This window comes from Passer montanus, unplaced genomic scaffold (assembly GCF_014805655.1).
Source record: "Passer montanus isolate IOZ18808 unplaced genomic scaffold, ASM1480565v1 scaffold4, whole genome shotgun sequence".
NCBI lineage: Eukaryota > Metazoa > Chordata > Aves > Passeriformes > Passeridae > Passer > Passer montanus.
In genome coordinates this window covers 2294024-2308918 of record NW_024368818.1, presented here as the reverse complement: position 1 = coordinate 2308918, position 14895 = coordinate 2294024, and the positions used below count along the sequence as shown (strand labels likewise).

At 41.2% G+C, this 14895-nt stretch overlaps 1 protein-coding gene across 1 annotated transcript in view; it reads right to left on the bottom strand.

The window, feature by feature from the left end:
• The window catches only part of FLT1 (fms related receptor tyrosine kinase 1), a 109404-nt gene that overhangs the window by 58234 nt on the left and 36275 nt on the right, over positions 1 to 14895 (bottom strand). The window contains exons 9-10 of the mRNA XM_039718251.1: positions 13435 to 13604; positions 12871 to 13030 (exon numbers count right to left, since the gene is read on the bottom strand). Coding sequence (XP_039574185.1) covers positions 12871 to 13030; positions 13435 to 13604 — 330 coding nt within the window. The remainder of the gene's footprint in view (positions 1 to 12870; positions 13031 to 13434; positions 13605 to 14895) is intronic.

Below are 14895 nucleotides of genomic sequence, written 5' to 3'. Positions count from 1 at the left end.
CTTGTGTTGCCCAAATTTCACAGTGTGCACTGAAAGGATCAGTGTGTCAAAAAGACAAAAAAAAAAAAAAAAGCAAAGCAGGAGAAGGCAATGGAGATTCATGCATGGAGAAAGGACAGGGAACAGGAAAGCCCTATCCACAGAACCACATCTTTCAGACTCTGGTTTAAAAGCCAACTTCTAATACATTACTTTTGAGGCCAGGGGGAATGCAAGACAGGTGCATTAATAAGGGCACCTGTCATACTCAGATGGGGCAAAATGGTAAAAATTATTCAGAAAGGTAGATGCCATTTACTTTGCACATTTAAAGCTTTAAGAAGTGTGGTTCCATAACAAGAATAAAACACAGAAGTCATGATAATTTGGCTAAGCTGGTAACATTTTCATGCCATAGAAGATATCAAAACTCAATTTGTGATGCCAGACACACAAACAGGCGGTATCAAAAGCACATTTGTGACTGGATACAATCTGTACAGGAAAACAGAGACACAAAATTCCACTTCATGAGTATTAAAAGGTGCCTCCTAATTTATTTTTTTCCTATCCCCACAGAATGCATTTATGTTTCTTTGTTACAGTGCTGAAATTTTTGTAATCTTTACCATGGAAGTCCTTACACATATTTTGGTAAAGGACACAAAGAAGGCATAATGCATATTCAGAAGCTGCTTGTGCATCTCTGAAAAGCATCTCCAATTTCCTTTCTTACAGCTTTGGAGCCTCCAGACGCAGTTGCTATTATTATACTCTTCCTCACAATTCCTTAAAAAGACTGTATATATTTAATTGGCCATGTCTTAGGGATGAGGACAGTGTTATGTCTTTGTTGATGCTTAGCACAATGAGATGCTGATTACTCATTAATACCAGAATGCAAACCACCATCATAACTACAATAACATCACAATAACAAGAAAAACACATGTAAAGTGCTAGATTAGCCCTGGAGGCACATATGTGAACTCTACTGACGTCACATTCCATTCCATATCCAAAATGGGATTACAACATTAATGCAATAAGAGTAGAAAATCGAATACTCTTCATAGTTGGTGTCCGTGGTTTTAATAAAAAAGGAATCACAATCAAGCTGAGAATGCTACACTCAACAGCACACAGCTGGAGGTGTGAGTACTGTTGTACACACAACGTCGGCTCCACCGACTGCTGGATCAGCAAATGTTTACGGATCAGTTGCAGCACGGCTGCCAGGCAGAGTCTAGGACAAGACTCAGACTCATCCCTTTGGATGCAGAACCAGATGCTTCCTCTCATCAGCTGCCAAATCCCTTCACTTTAACCTCAAATACACTAAATAGCCCAGGGGCAGCACACAAGCTGTGTCCACGATCCTGAGATGGCTACTCAGGTTGATGCTCCAAGTCATCCCACCTCTTACTGCTGCCAGGGGTGCCATGTGAAAGGTGCTGCCTAAGCCAACAGCATCAGGTAGAGATGGAGAAGGGAAATATTAGTCAGAAGCCCTGTCTCTTAACTTGACTTCAGCTTCTAACAACTACCATTTTGTAACAGAAAGAGAAAAGGTTCTGCTGAGCTTAGATGCAATCACCAAACCAAATGTTTGTGTTAAGCACAGATGCTTGGAAAGAAAGAGAGCAAAATGAAAACACAAAAATCCATGCTGGCTGGAACCAAAATAGGCAATCATCTTCCTGTTAACTCAATTGATGTTTCATAGAGTGTGTCCTCACATAACATCAGCTGCATATTTTTCTGATTTCAAGGAAATTACCAATTTCTTCAAACTACCCACTCAGTCAAATAACAAGGGCATTGCATTTTTAGCAGGAACTGTCTGTGTTTGCAGAGAAATCCCACTGCATTTTAGATATTTGAATCTTACTCTAGAGTACATGATATCTCTAGAGCACATGAATTCCTGAAATGTTTTGTTGTGGGATGAGCCTTGGTGCTTGGCATCTTCAGGAAATCTTACAGCGGGGTTACCGCCGGGTTACCGAACGAGCACGCAGGGATTGATAAACAAGCAGATATCCGCCAGCACATTTCTGTGCATTCCTTTCACCTGTGTCCCTGCAGACCCTTTCACGTTTCTACTTTGTGGGTGCAACTCTGCATGTGTAGAGATCCCACATAGGAAATACTAACAGGGGTGTGTACAAACCTACGTTTATAGAAGTTACACAACCTCCAAGTGAGGTAATCAGACTCTGCTGCCTTAGTGGAGCGTTGGTGGAAGCAGAGCACTCAGGTCAATCACACCCTAAGTAGTTTTTCCCATATGCCTGCATGTGTGCTGGCATGCACGTTTGCAGGTGTGCACCCACAAAAGCACACATCGGCCTTTGAGAAAGGCTATTCTTTTGCAAAAATAGGAACCAGTCTGTAAATATAAAATCAAAATTCTCTGTAAGGTTTTCAGAGAAGCCCAGCACAGGGGGAAAGAGGGGTGAGAGTGGCTCTGCCTGTGGCAGCATGAGTCCTGCTGTCAGACCTGCTCATCACCCAGAGCTTCGGGAATTTACATGGGTTTGGAAAGGCTGAGGGTGGTTTATGCAACCAGAAGTAAGTCCAGCTTTACAAAGGGTCTGTGATGTGCGGAGCTGGCACCCGCAGGGGCCCTGGAGAAATAGCTGGGGGGAGGGGAGCCAGCCTGCTACTCAAGAATACATCAAGCCCTTGAGGAAGCAGAGTGTGCCATGTTTGAAGATGCAAAGATAATCACAGTGCTGGGAACCGTCTTGTGTAGCGGAGGAAGCCAAACAACAAGAGGAAAGCAGCATATGCTCGTGATTTCGCACAGGAAGCTAGCAGCACCTCCTGCCAAAGCGAGATAAGAAAACTCCCATGGCCTATTCTGGACAAGGCTGTGGTGATCAGCCTTTGCTTCACACTGTCCTCACTCTGCTCCGCGGCCCGTTCCCTTTCCTAATGAGTTTCAGAGCCCTCACTTCTATTAGCATGCAGCATGCCAAGCACAATAGCATGGGGTATTTATAACTATCAACAGGGAAAAGTTTCCAGGGTAAGAGTGTACTTCATGTCATCTTGATATATTTCACTGAAATCACACTACAAACCAGCTCCAAGCTAAAGTCCTGCCGATGAAACTACTGGTCTCAGAAGAAAAGCTGCTTGGTGATTTATAGCAGAGCATGGGAGCTGAGGTAAACAATTTGTCCAGTTGCTCATAGGATGGTTTGATCTCACGTATGACAGTCAGTTCTGATTGAAAGCCCCAGATCTAGCCCATCCAGACACATCTTCCCCGTGCCAAAGACAGTACTGCAGTTTTCAGTTCAAGCACAAAAACAAATACCAGAGAAAGAGCCTCAATCTACAGATCAGTTGGAAAAATACTCATCTTCTGTCTCCTTATCTTCCCAGCTTCTCCCTCCCAAGCCCTCCTGTGTGATTCCAGAGGCCATTGCATTTGTTACCTTGTGTAACTTGAATTTCATTCAACTCTGAAAGTAAGCATTCCTCTTGGCAAAGCCCCTGGCAGCCTCACTCACACTCTCATTCACTGGGGTAGTATTTGTTGGGAGGGAGAGGAAACCATCCTGTCACCAACAGTGCCCAGTTTTTAGAGTGATTATTGGCAGTCACCATACTTTTCTCAGCAGCTATCCTTTTTTTTTAGGGCAGAAATTCCTAGCAGCGTGAGGGCAATGTTACTACAAATTCAAGTTGGGCTGACTCACATTGTTTAAGAGGCAACGGCAATGACACTAACATTAAGACAGGAACTCTGGAAATTCCTGGAATTGTAAAGAATACATAAGAACTGGTTTTTATTTACAAGTTACCAAAAAAAAATCTGAATGGCGTGGGCCATGCCTGCTCTGCACCTCAGTGTCCAGTGCTGTGTGATTGATAGCACAGGGCTGGTGTAGCCACGTGTCCTTGGGAATATTGAGTCAATTTGAAGCAGGAAACAGAGAGGAAAAATAGTAGCAGGGAGCATGTACAGTTTGTAAAACGTGCTTTATGGGGGTGGGGGAAGGAGAACATGTGTTGGCCCCCTGCCAGCTTTGTCTATGCATGTGATTCTGTGATTCTAAGAAGCTATGGTCCAGGTGCTCCTGCTCTAGGTCAAAACCAATCAGTTAGAGGTCAAAATACTGGCAAAACTGCAGCTGGGAGCTCATCCCAAACACCTTCCATAATATGCACATTGGTGGAGCTAGGAGGAAAATTACAGGTGGGAGGAACTGGTTATATTTTACATTCTTTATTGTTTATTTGTTCATTTATATTTATTTATTTAGGATCAGGTCCCTGATGTTCCAAAAGCTTCATTCTCCTGGGGGATATCTTTGAAAAGAGTAGGGTAGATGGCATTTAGAGCTTTGTTGTGTATTTTCATGGCTCTATCAAAAAAGGAAGCATTTGATAGCTGCGTATTGCCCTTCTTGCTATTACTGACATGCAACCAGATAACTGGATGGTGTTTCCCTTTCATACACATCCTTTCCAAACATTATGACTTGCCCTTAACTATTCCAGTTTGCTGCATGGAAAGCTGATTGATCTCAGCTATCTCAAAAGAAGCAGCAAGACAAACAGCAATGTTACCTACCCCAGTTTTCAGTATTTCATCAGCCCACACTCAGATTTCCATGGGAAAAAAATCACTTCTTTAACTGCACACCTGAGCACCCTGCAACACCAGTTACTCGCGCAAAAAAAATGCAGATGAATGAGGCTGAGAGTCACCAAAAACCCCATTTTGCTTCCAACTTCTTTGCCATTACTTGAAACTTCTGGCTGCAAGGGAACATAACAGCATTTTTCAGGTGTCTACACACACTGAGGTTATCTGAAATTTTCTCACCTTGTCTTAGAAAACTGTACTTTGCTTCTTGATCCTTAATTTTCTACTTCACACTGCTTAGCATTATTCATGGACACAGAATGCCATCATATTTCAGCCAAACCTACCTTCATTCCTTGTTATACTACTCTCTTCCCTCCTTTACTAAACTGTATTCACTCTCATCTCCCATGAAGCCACTGTGATTCAGCCTCCACTTTCTCTGTGCAAAAGCAAAAATCATGTCCTGCACAGACAAGCAGGATGTTGGCTGGAACTATAGAATTATCCCATGAGGTTTCCGTAAGCACCTAGAATTTCTTTCAGGGGAAAAAAGTGTTTGAGAGTCTGTAGTATTGCAAGGAAGAGGGTCTTGCAGTTTGGTTGAACAGTCAGAATCCTAAAGAGAAATTCTACAAAACGTCTACATACAATGTCCAGTCTTGTATTTTTTTATTTCCAGATAATGTTCCCTGTAAATAAAGTCCAAGATATTGCTCAGACCCTTCTACTGTAAGTTATTTTCCTTGCACAACTCACTCCTTATAGCTCACTCAACCTCTAGATATAACCTTACATCTATAATATCTCAAGATCCATGTATCCACAGCTCCTTCCTTCTCAGAATGCCAAAATTCCGCTTTTTTCCTTTTCTGTCCTATCTGTATCCTCTTGGGTCTAGAAAGAAGTAACTCTTCAGTAGCCTATTTACACAGTCCTTCATACTGCCTATCTTGCTGACAAGCTGGAAGCACAGCTCTCACCCTTTCCATTTTCCAGTGATTAGCAAAGGAGACAGAGGAGCTGTTGATCCACTGAGGTTGTGTTTTTCAAGATGATTTGTTTTCAGCTTCTCTTCAAGTAGGGGTCTGGGAGCAACTCTTAGCTGACTGGAGTGAGGGACTGAAGTCCAGGCAGAAAACAAGGAAAGGATGAGAAAGAATGGAGGGAAACATTTTTAAGGAGAGAGGGGAGTTGATTAGAGGGAAAACAGGAAGAGAAAATACCGACAGGCATGGATGTAAGACCAAGGATCCATCTACCCCATATCCTGTCCCAACAATGACCATATGCAGATGGTTGGGGATGAGTAAGAGCAGGACTAACTTCAGATATTTCCTTCTAATGCTCCCCCAGTCACCAATTATTATCAGCTCAGGAACTTCCCGCAGTATAGACTGTTTCTACACTTCTCTTCCAAGACTGTAGAAAGTTTTCAAACCCCCAAAATCTTCTGGCAAGGAGAGTCACAGCTACACTATCCACTACATGAGGAGCTATATTCTTTTTTAGTTCCAAATTCTGCTCCTCCTGTCTTCATCTAATGGCCCCTATCTCTTGAATTGGAAAAGATATACATAACTGATCCTCAGACGTGTCTTTCACAAGTATCTATCTGTATATCCTGTAGCTCCCAAGTAACTTCTTTTTCAGTCTGCAAGAGTCTTGATCTCCCTCCTCACTCATCCTTCACACATTCCTCTCATTCTCTGAAATTCCTTTGATCCTTTTTTATGCTATTCCTGGTGTATCTCCGAGTTTGGCTGCATCCTTTGAAATGAAAGGATCAGAAATTCTCGTAGCATAAAAGACATGGATAATTTATGGATTTGTGGAGTTATCATGGTGTTCTGTACTGCGGTCTTTGTTTCTTTCCTGGTAATTCCTAACACTTGATTTTCTTTTTGAGCTGCTCATGGTGGTGTTCACTTTCACAAACCCATCTATCACAGCACTCAGATCCCTCTTTGTAGTAGTAATGATCAGCCAACAGCTTTTTAACATGTATTTTACATACAAAAGCAAGATTTCCCCCCCCCATGTATATCATGTGCATTTATCTTCAGTGAATTTCACCTGCCACTTTTTCACTCAGATACCCAGACTCATAGAGTTCTGCATTTCATTGCAATCAGCCCCTCATCCTTACAAATCTGAATAACTTGTCATCATTAGCGAACACTGTCACCTCCTTGCCACCTTTTCCAGGTTATTTCTGAACGTGTTGACAAGTACAGACCCCAGCACCAGCTCCTGAAAACCTTCACTGATCACCTCCCTACGCTGCAAGAACTGGTTGTTCCCTCTTAACCTCTGCTTTCTATTTTTTAACTGAATACTTTTTTCTGAGCACGATCCTACCTCACATGCCTGTTCAAAGCCTTCTGCAAAGGCTTCTTGAAAGGCATACACATAAAAGGAAAGAGGATGCTAACTAAAGTTTGTATATTTTTGTAAAAGGTGTACTCGATCCAGTAATAGTACTCCATTCATAATCACTCCTAAGCACACACAGAGCTTGACCTGGTGCCTTCCTTTGGCCAGGAGCCCCTGCTAGTGCAGGAGCAGGCTTCTGGCTAGGGGCTGGGACTCCCCACTGGCTCGGACACTGCCAGCGTGCGGGGCCTCGCTCACGTCGTGCAGTCCCCACGTACAGCCTGTCACACACTTGGCTTCCTACGGGCTGGGCCGCACGGAGCAAAAGATCAAGCAGAAACATCCCACCACCTACGTGACCCTTAAGTGTTTTTCCTTAAGGCTGGGTGTCAGACTGCACATAGTAAAGCCAAGAGACCACCCTGTGAAAGGCAGCAAGAAGTAAAAACAAGAAACTGGGAAAAAATTAAAGGAAGAGCAAGTGAATAAAAACCCAGCATAGGCAAGTGAGAATAAAAGCGTGATACTAAGCAGAGTGTCCCTGACCATCTGGATCCTGCTGTAGCTCCTATGTTTAAAGATTGATCAATGATAAAATAAATAATGCAATGCTTCTTGTTTTAATTTTTTAAAAATTTGGTTTGAAGTGATTTGGAAACTAGCAATATTGAAACTTGAAAGCTTAAGGGTCTGATTCAACTAAGATCCATAATGAAATAATTTATACTTGCAGAATAAATTCATCAGTGTGTAACCCTGTGGACAGAGTGGGGCAAACTGTACTCAGTATAAAGTATGTATTTTTCAAGCTTATGTAAACACATGGATGTGCCAGATCTGATGCAAATGGCATTTTGCAAACAAAATATTAAAAAATATTATAAATTCCATAATAGTGACTGAAAACAAGGACTTAGCTCTACTCAGAGGAAAGAATGTGTTCACAAGCAAGCATTGGCTTTTGGCTCCCAGTGAAAGTGCAGAATGAGATACTTCAGCATACTCCTTATTCAGGCTGAAGCAGATCAGATGTTGTTTCACTCCTCTTTTTCCTTTGGCTTCAAATTCCCTGGAAGTCCATGCTGCTGCAATGTACACCCTTGACAGTTCCTCTGCATTTTTTTAAGGTTACATAAAGAACCACAAGGATTGACTTTTAATTATACTAATCTGTTTCCCTAACCTCACCAAAATAAGGGAATGGCTAGTAGGGTTTTTGGTGTACCCATAAGTACCTTTAGTTACTAGATTGCTGTAAGATGATTTTCTTGTAGCACAGGGTGGAAGGCACAAAGGCCACCAGCCAGATCCTCAGCCAGTGTGAAGGTAGAGCTGAGGATTCAGCCACATGCCAAATCAAACAAAGGCATTTTAGAACTACCTGTTTGTTAATGGCATCTGACCTACTGATACCAGCTCCAAAGGCTCGGCCTTTCCCTTCCTGAAAATAGAAGGTGGCACAGGAAACAAAACCAGCCGCTGTGGGCAAACTAATGGGCATCAATGTTTGCAGACATCCAACAATTAAATTTGGGTGGTTCAGTACATTCCTAATTAAGTACAATTAACATTTGTTCTTTACTTGTTCATTTTACATACCTCACCAATGTCCCAAATCTGGTTTCCCCAGATCATCTATCCAAGCACATCCTAATGATTCTGCCTTTCAATCCCTTATTAATACCCTGACATAAACAATGCCGAAATGCAATTAGACTGCTATGCACACATGGCCTGCCTCCTCTTTCACAGAAGCTGCTGGGAGCCTGGCCGTGCACTGTCATTATGATAGTCTCAGTCTTTCTGTATCTCTGCAGAAGTTTCAAGGAACACCCCAAGCTTTTTCCCTCCCGGATACTTCAGGTATTCAGCCCTCCATTTCCAACCCCACCATTAGGTGGTTCTACAACCAAGCAGAGTTCATATCTTGACACTGTAGTCAGAAGAGTAGAGAATCATGTACCAGTTTCCCCAATTACTTTTTTTTTTTGTCAGCAACTCCATAATACTGTCACATTTCTCTCTCCCTCAGGCAAACACAGGCAGAGGGAGAAAAAAATAACAAAAACCAAAAGCCAAAAACCCACACATTGATGTCATGGCAGGGTTGTAAAATAATAACATAACATTCAGTCTGAGGCTAAACAAAACTGGTAGCTCAAGAGGAGGGAGGCAGCACGGTGATGGGAGAGTTGAAACACCTGTGGTAAAATTTCAGTGTTGCAACTCTGCCTTTTCTGAAGGGACAATCAGTGAAACCTTTGGGTACAGGCTGAAAATCTCTCCTGAACTGCCCACAGAGAAACTGCCCCAAACAAACCTGCACAGCTGCTGAGCAAGCCAGTGCTTCCAGTGAGCAATAGCAATATCCCACATGCCTTTCTTGGCAATTTCTGCCGGGTCAGTTTAAGAAAAACAAAATCTACTGAAGAGATTCAGGTCAAGAACCATTAACATCAAGCACATTCCCAGCATGCAGACGCTTGTTCTGCAGCCTCAGAACTGATCTGTTTTAGGTAGATCCCAGCCTGCCTGGCTCTGGAGACACTCAGCAAGCCCTGTTGCTGTCTGCCCCTGTACACCTCTGCTGACAACCCAGCCTGAGACAAATTCAGGATGGATAGGATGGCTTCAGAGTGGTAGAAAAGAAGCTAAGGAGGCTGCTGGGCACTTGAGGACAAGTGTCCCACAGGGCTGTGCTCTTCTAGATCCGCTGAACACCTGGGGGCTGCCCAGCCTGGGAATGTGTCTGCTGCAGGGCAGCAGCATTTGCTGCAGTAAGATAGCCCTGGAAAAGCAGTTTCTCAGCCATTTAAGACAGACCAATTATTTTTTTAATGAATTTCCATTTTATTTTTCATTATGTATTCTACTGTCTTTTGGCTGCCATCTCTAAATTTAGTAACTTAGCATAAGCTTTGAAAAAACCTCAGAATATTGCTTTTTTTGCCCCAGACAGATTTCCTTGACTCTTCTTTCCTTGTTGGGTGAACATCAGAAGATAATCTTTCCGCCTACATATCTAGTTAGCTAGCTAGCTAAAAAGGTTGATTAATGGCAAGAGTTAGTTTAAGCAGAGCAATTGTAACAGAAAGCAAAGAACAGGAACTTTTTAATGATGCTTGTTTTTCCACGTTTCAAAAATTCATATTTGTTGAGCAATTTAACCACTTTTTAATTATTATTATTTGCTACAAGGAAACTATAGAAATTATTTAATTTGGCCAGTCTCCTGTTACTGGCCTGAGTGAAGTAGAGAGAAGAGTTATGAAAATTGATTGTATCGGTCAGAAAGCATTGAACTATATGTGTATTTAAAAGCAATGGAATTTACTGAGGTGTTTTTACATTTTTGTAACTGAAATACTGCTTCAAAAATAAAGTGGAAGAAGTATCCACACAACCTAGTGGTTGTTATTAAAGGAGGCCATGGGCAACAGTCCTTCAAAAATAAAAGCATATAGCTTAGGCAGTCAGTCCCCATCTAGCAGTGACAGGGCTGAAGTGGTGTGAAGTTAAGCACACATATAAAGAAATATTGGAGCAAACAGATCTTGGAGCCAACAGTGCCCTGCACGGTCTTTGCAGAAACAGCATTTTTCGTCCAGAGTGCACACTCTGACCTATGAGATGGGACTTGGAAATTTCCTGAGAATCTCTACTACCTCACACTGAAGGGTAACCTGGGGGGGTTCATTGCTTAAAGTACCTGGTACATCTATGTACAGAAACAAGCACTGCCTGACCACAAACAGAGCAATATTTTAGTATTGGAAACCTAATGTTGGGCAGATGAATATTAAAAAGTGTAATGGCAGAACAAAATATGGTTCTTATCTCCGGCACAAGGTACATGCCCATTAAATCTGTTGTTTAGGCAAACCTCCCATCACACAAAGAGGGAAGTATAGTGAGAGAGGTGGGATTAAAGGGTTTTCCAGTTCTTCAGGGAGAACCCTGAACCTGCACAGACATCAGCAAAGTGTGCCAGCTGCTGAGGTATTACACTCTGCTCCCTTCCTGGAGCAGGAGACGAAATGTAATTACTCAGGTATTTCTGCCTTCCTGCAGTAGTCAATTGTCATATTATTCAGAGGGAATCATCCCGCTCCTTTTAGGCAAAGCATTAAAAATGGTGCTCTCCAGGCTACTTCCTCAATGAGGGCTTAAAGGAGAAGGAAGGGGAGAGGGTTAAAGGGAATCATCACAGAGCAATTATGAAGGCAACTTGGAAGCCAGTCTGGAAACAACATTGTAACAGAGCCAATAGCTGATTCAAACTGTTACATTTCTCCTTTGATCACCTGCTCAAACACACTCCCAATTAGCATTTAATGGAGTCTACAGTTCAGCACATTACTGAACACCTGCATGCAAATGTCAATTCGTCTTTCTGAAGTCTCACTGTCCTGTGCTGGAGTTGCAGACCTGCACTTGCTAACAGAAGGAAATATCTGACAACAGATGAGCACCACCTTGAATCCCAAGGAAGAACCAACTGTTTCTTCAGTCCTGCATTGGATTTCAATCCAGAGTATTCATAGCTGCATAAACTCTTGAAAGAAACTAAAAGACTGAAAATTTTCATATATGCCTTTCTCGAGGTTTCTCTAGTTAAAAGATGTTGTGATTTCTCTTACATCTATTAGCAAAAACAAGTTTTGCAACTTGTCCCTGCAAGGTAACATACCAGACAGAGGAAATGCAGCTCTCACCTGTCCTCGAAATGGAGAATTTCAGGTAATATCTATTCCAGCATGAGGAGAGATTGCTAGTGCCACCTCTTGGTGAGAAGGGCACAGAAAGACAGCCATTAGCATAATCCCAAGGACATAGCGGGGGAAAAAATAACTTCTGCTTCTAGGCAGTGCTGAAGTGCCACTGATATCAAAGCACTTACAGGTATCCTTAGTTTGAGATATTTAGTATTGAGACTCTCAGTATTGAGATGTCCTATTTAGCTGAAGGATGTGTCTTGTACCCTTGCAATTAAGCATGTACTTAAATATTTGCCTGGTGCTAAATCCCAGTTCTACGAAAGCGTTAAAAAGTGAAATCCTGTGGAATGTGATTATTCTTCAATTGAAACTGAGAAAATGTTGTGTCTTAAACTTCTCTGGTTTTTAAATATCTTCATTGGGCTGTGATCCAAGTACCTTGCCTGTTTGAACCCTCCAATAGCAACTTAATGATAATGCTGTTGTGGAGGTTGAGTGTTAATCATCAAGTTTGTGTCAGATTTCATCATGCAGGAAGAGCTGTGGATGAGTGAGTCAACACAAATTTCTAATCATAAGAAACAGAGTTCAAAAGAAAACTAAAATGTAAAAAGAGGATTCGTTGAGAACCACATCAGCGTCAAGTAATTTTGCATGGTGCCATTTATTATTATTTTTTTTTTATTATTTATGGTGCCCTTTTAAAAATTACCTGGAGAATGGTGGGCACATTTAGCTTGCTGAAGTTAATCTGTGACTAAACATACCACAGGACAGATCTGACCTTCATAATAGAAGAAGTTTCTACAACCACACGTAGGAGTCACTGTGCATGGAGAAAAGCATGGAGGAAAACACCATGTGAAAGCGTGTGAACTTTGCAAGACATTCTCTTCTCTCATGAAAATGCAGAAGCAATTATCACTTCTGGACTAATATTGCATGCATGAATAGTAGTGAACTGTAAATAAACCCGAATAGCAATACCAAATAACCACTCTGCCCTCCATTTTCAAATAATGATGGAGAAAAAGTTGCATTGTGATTACATGTCCACTGAAAAATATATTGACAAAAAGTAGACAATTTTTATTAACTAAGCAATGTTTACAACAAGATTTCCTCTTGAAAAAAAATTAGGTGTAGTAGTAAAAGAAGACATACTAAATAAAAGTAAAGACATTGTCCTACCTTGTTTTAGAATGGTTTTGTTTACAGGGATACCACATCCATGTAATTTTAGGTGGAGGAATACCATACACAGTGCATGTTAGCACTTGTTTGCTGCCTAGTAAATGCAGATTGGGATCAGGGAATGAAGACACAGCCTTTTCGTATATCTGCGGTTTCACTGGAAAGGGTAAAAATTGGAAAGCTATTAAAACCAGCTTATTTCCAATGTATTGCATGATTATAAAAATACTACGTTCTTGCAGTGTGAGTAACGAGAAAAATCCCCAGAAGAACAAAGGAAAACAGCAGTTCTAAGTCAGACAAGTGGTTAGTTACACATTTAAGTCATCAGGAACAAATATGTGGCAGTGGAGGACTGAAACACTTCTAATGAAAACCAGCATCCATCTTCTGGTTCAAAGATGGATCCTTCACACTGCATTTGAGGCTTGAGTTTGGGTCCATGAAGTCAGTAAGAAAATTGGGTCCATGGAGTCAGTGCAAAATTGGTGACAATCCAGCTCAGAGAGAACTGAGCACTTACATACCCAGGGGAAGCATGGGAACATGTTGCAAACTTACCATTTACAGTAAGAGTGACTGTAAGATTCTTCGACAAGTTCCACTGTCGAATGCTCAATATTATGGTGTAGTTTCCAGCATCCTCCTCAGCAACATCCTTGATGACTAACGAATAGTCTTTAACCACGTACCGGGCACATTTTTCAGCAGCAGGTAGCCCATCTTTTAACCTGTTTCATGGAATTCCAGAAATCAAAATTCTGAAAAATAGTTCTGCTTAAACCACCCATGTTATATCATATCCCTCAATCTTTGGGAAGAGATTGGATTTCCAGTCTGAGATTCTCTTTACCACAGGCTTGTCCTTTCCTTCCAAATAATATTCTTGGTATTTGTAAACCACTTTAGAGAATATTAAATCTTAAAATTGATAAGGATATTGATGAGGCTCTATGGTATTTGAGAGTTGCTGAAAATTGCAACTCTGTCTCTGAAGATCCCAGTTGTCCATGGCTGTGACCGCCATTTAGTCTAAAAGACAACCATTTTGGCTAAGGGTTGGTCACAGAAATAAATGTTGCATCATCTTGCTTTGGCCATTTCTCTACGACCTCAGAATACATCCTGGGACAAAGTATTACAGTACTCTAAGCACAGCTGTGATTTTAGGAAGAGGAAGAGTAAGTAGATTAGATAAGCACTTAAGAATCAGATATCCTGCTATCAAGTGAGTGTTTTTAAAGATAACAGAAAATCAATGTAGAAAGTACTAACAGTCGCTCACATGCAGATTCCTGAAGCAAAATATTTTTTCTTCGAAGTCTAAACTACAGTGTAAAGTGCATTTTGACAAGCTGCAAGAAGGTTAACATGATGTTGGTAGAAGGGTGCAACACATATTCATTATGATGATGGATTTGATTTAAATGATTCACAGCTTTTAGTAAGTTTTTACAAAAAACCCTTACTTTTCTTAGATGAGCACTAAAATGTGGTCAGAGGACTTTCTGATTTAGGCATTTCACTGTATGTGCATTTTACAGAGCCATAAAATAGCTGCAGCTGAAAAAGCCTTTGGAAGTCATTTAGTCTAATGTCCTGTACAAAGCAAGGTCAGAAGGCAGTCCAAGACCATTTTCAGTATGGTTTTGTGTATCTCCAAGAATGGAGACTCCACACCACTCTGGACTATTTATTCCAATGTTTGACCAACGTCAATTTTAAATTAATAAAAAAATTAAAATTTATTACAATGTTTGGAGATTATTTCATTCAGAAGCTTTGGATCTATATGTGTAGTCAATAAACCCAAACACCGGTAAACCAGAAAATTATGTATAAATGGCTGGCATCAGTGTCACACTCACCAGTCAGTTTTCCACATGAAGCCATAAGTGTAAAATCTTGTCTTGTAAAACAAGACAACACTTTTGGAGCAAAATTAATTCCTGGCTGTAACATGAACTCCCACTATTCATGTATGTACAGTTTGTGTTCTTAATCAGTTTTTTCATAGACCCT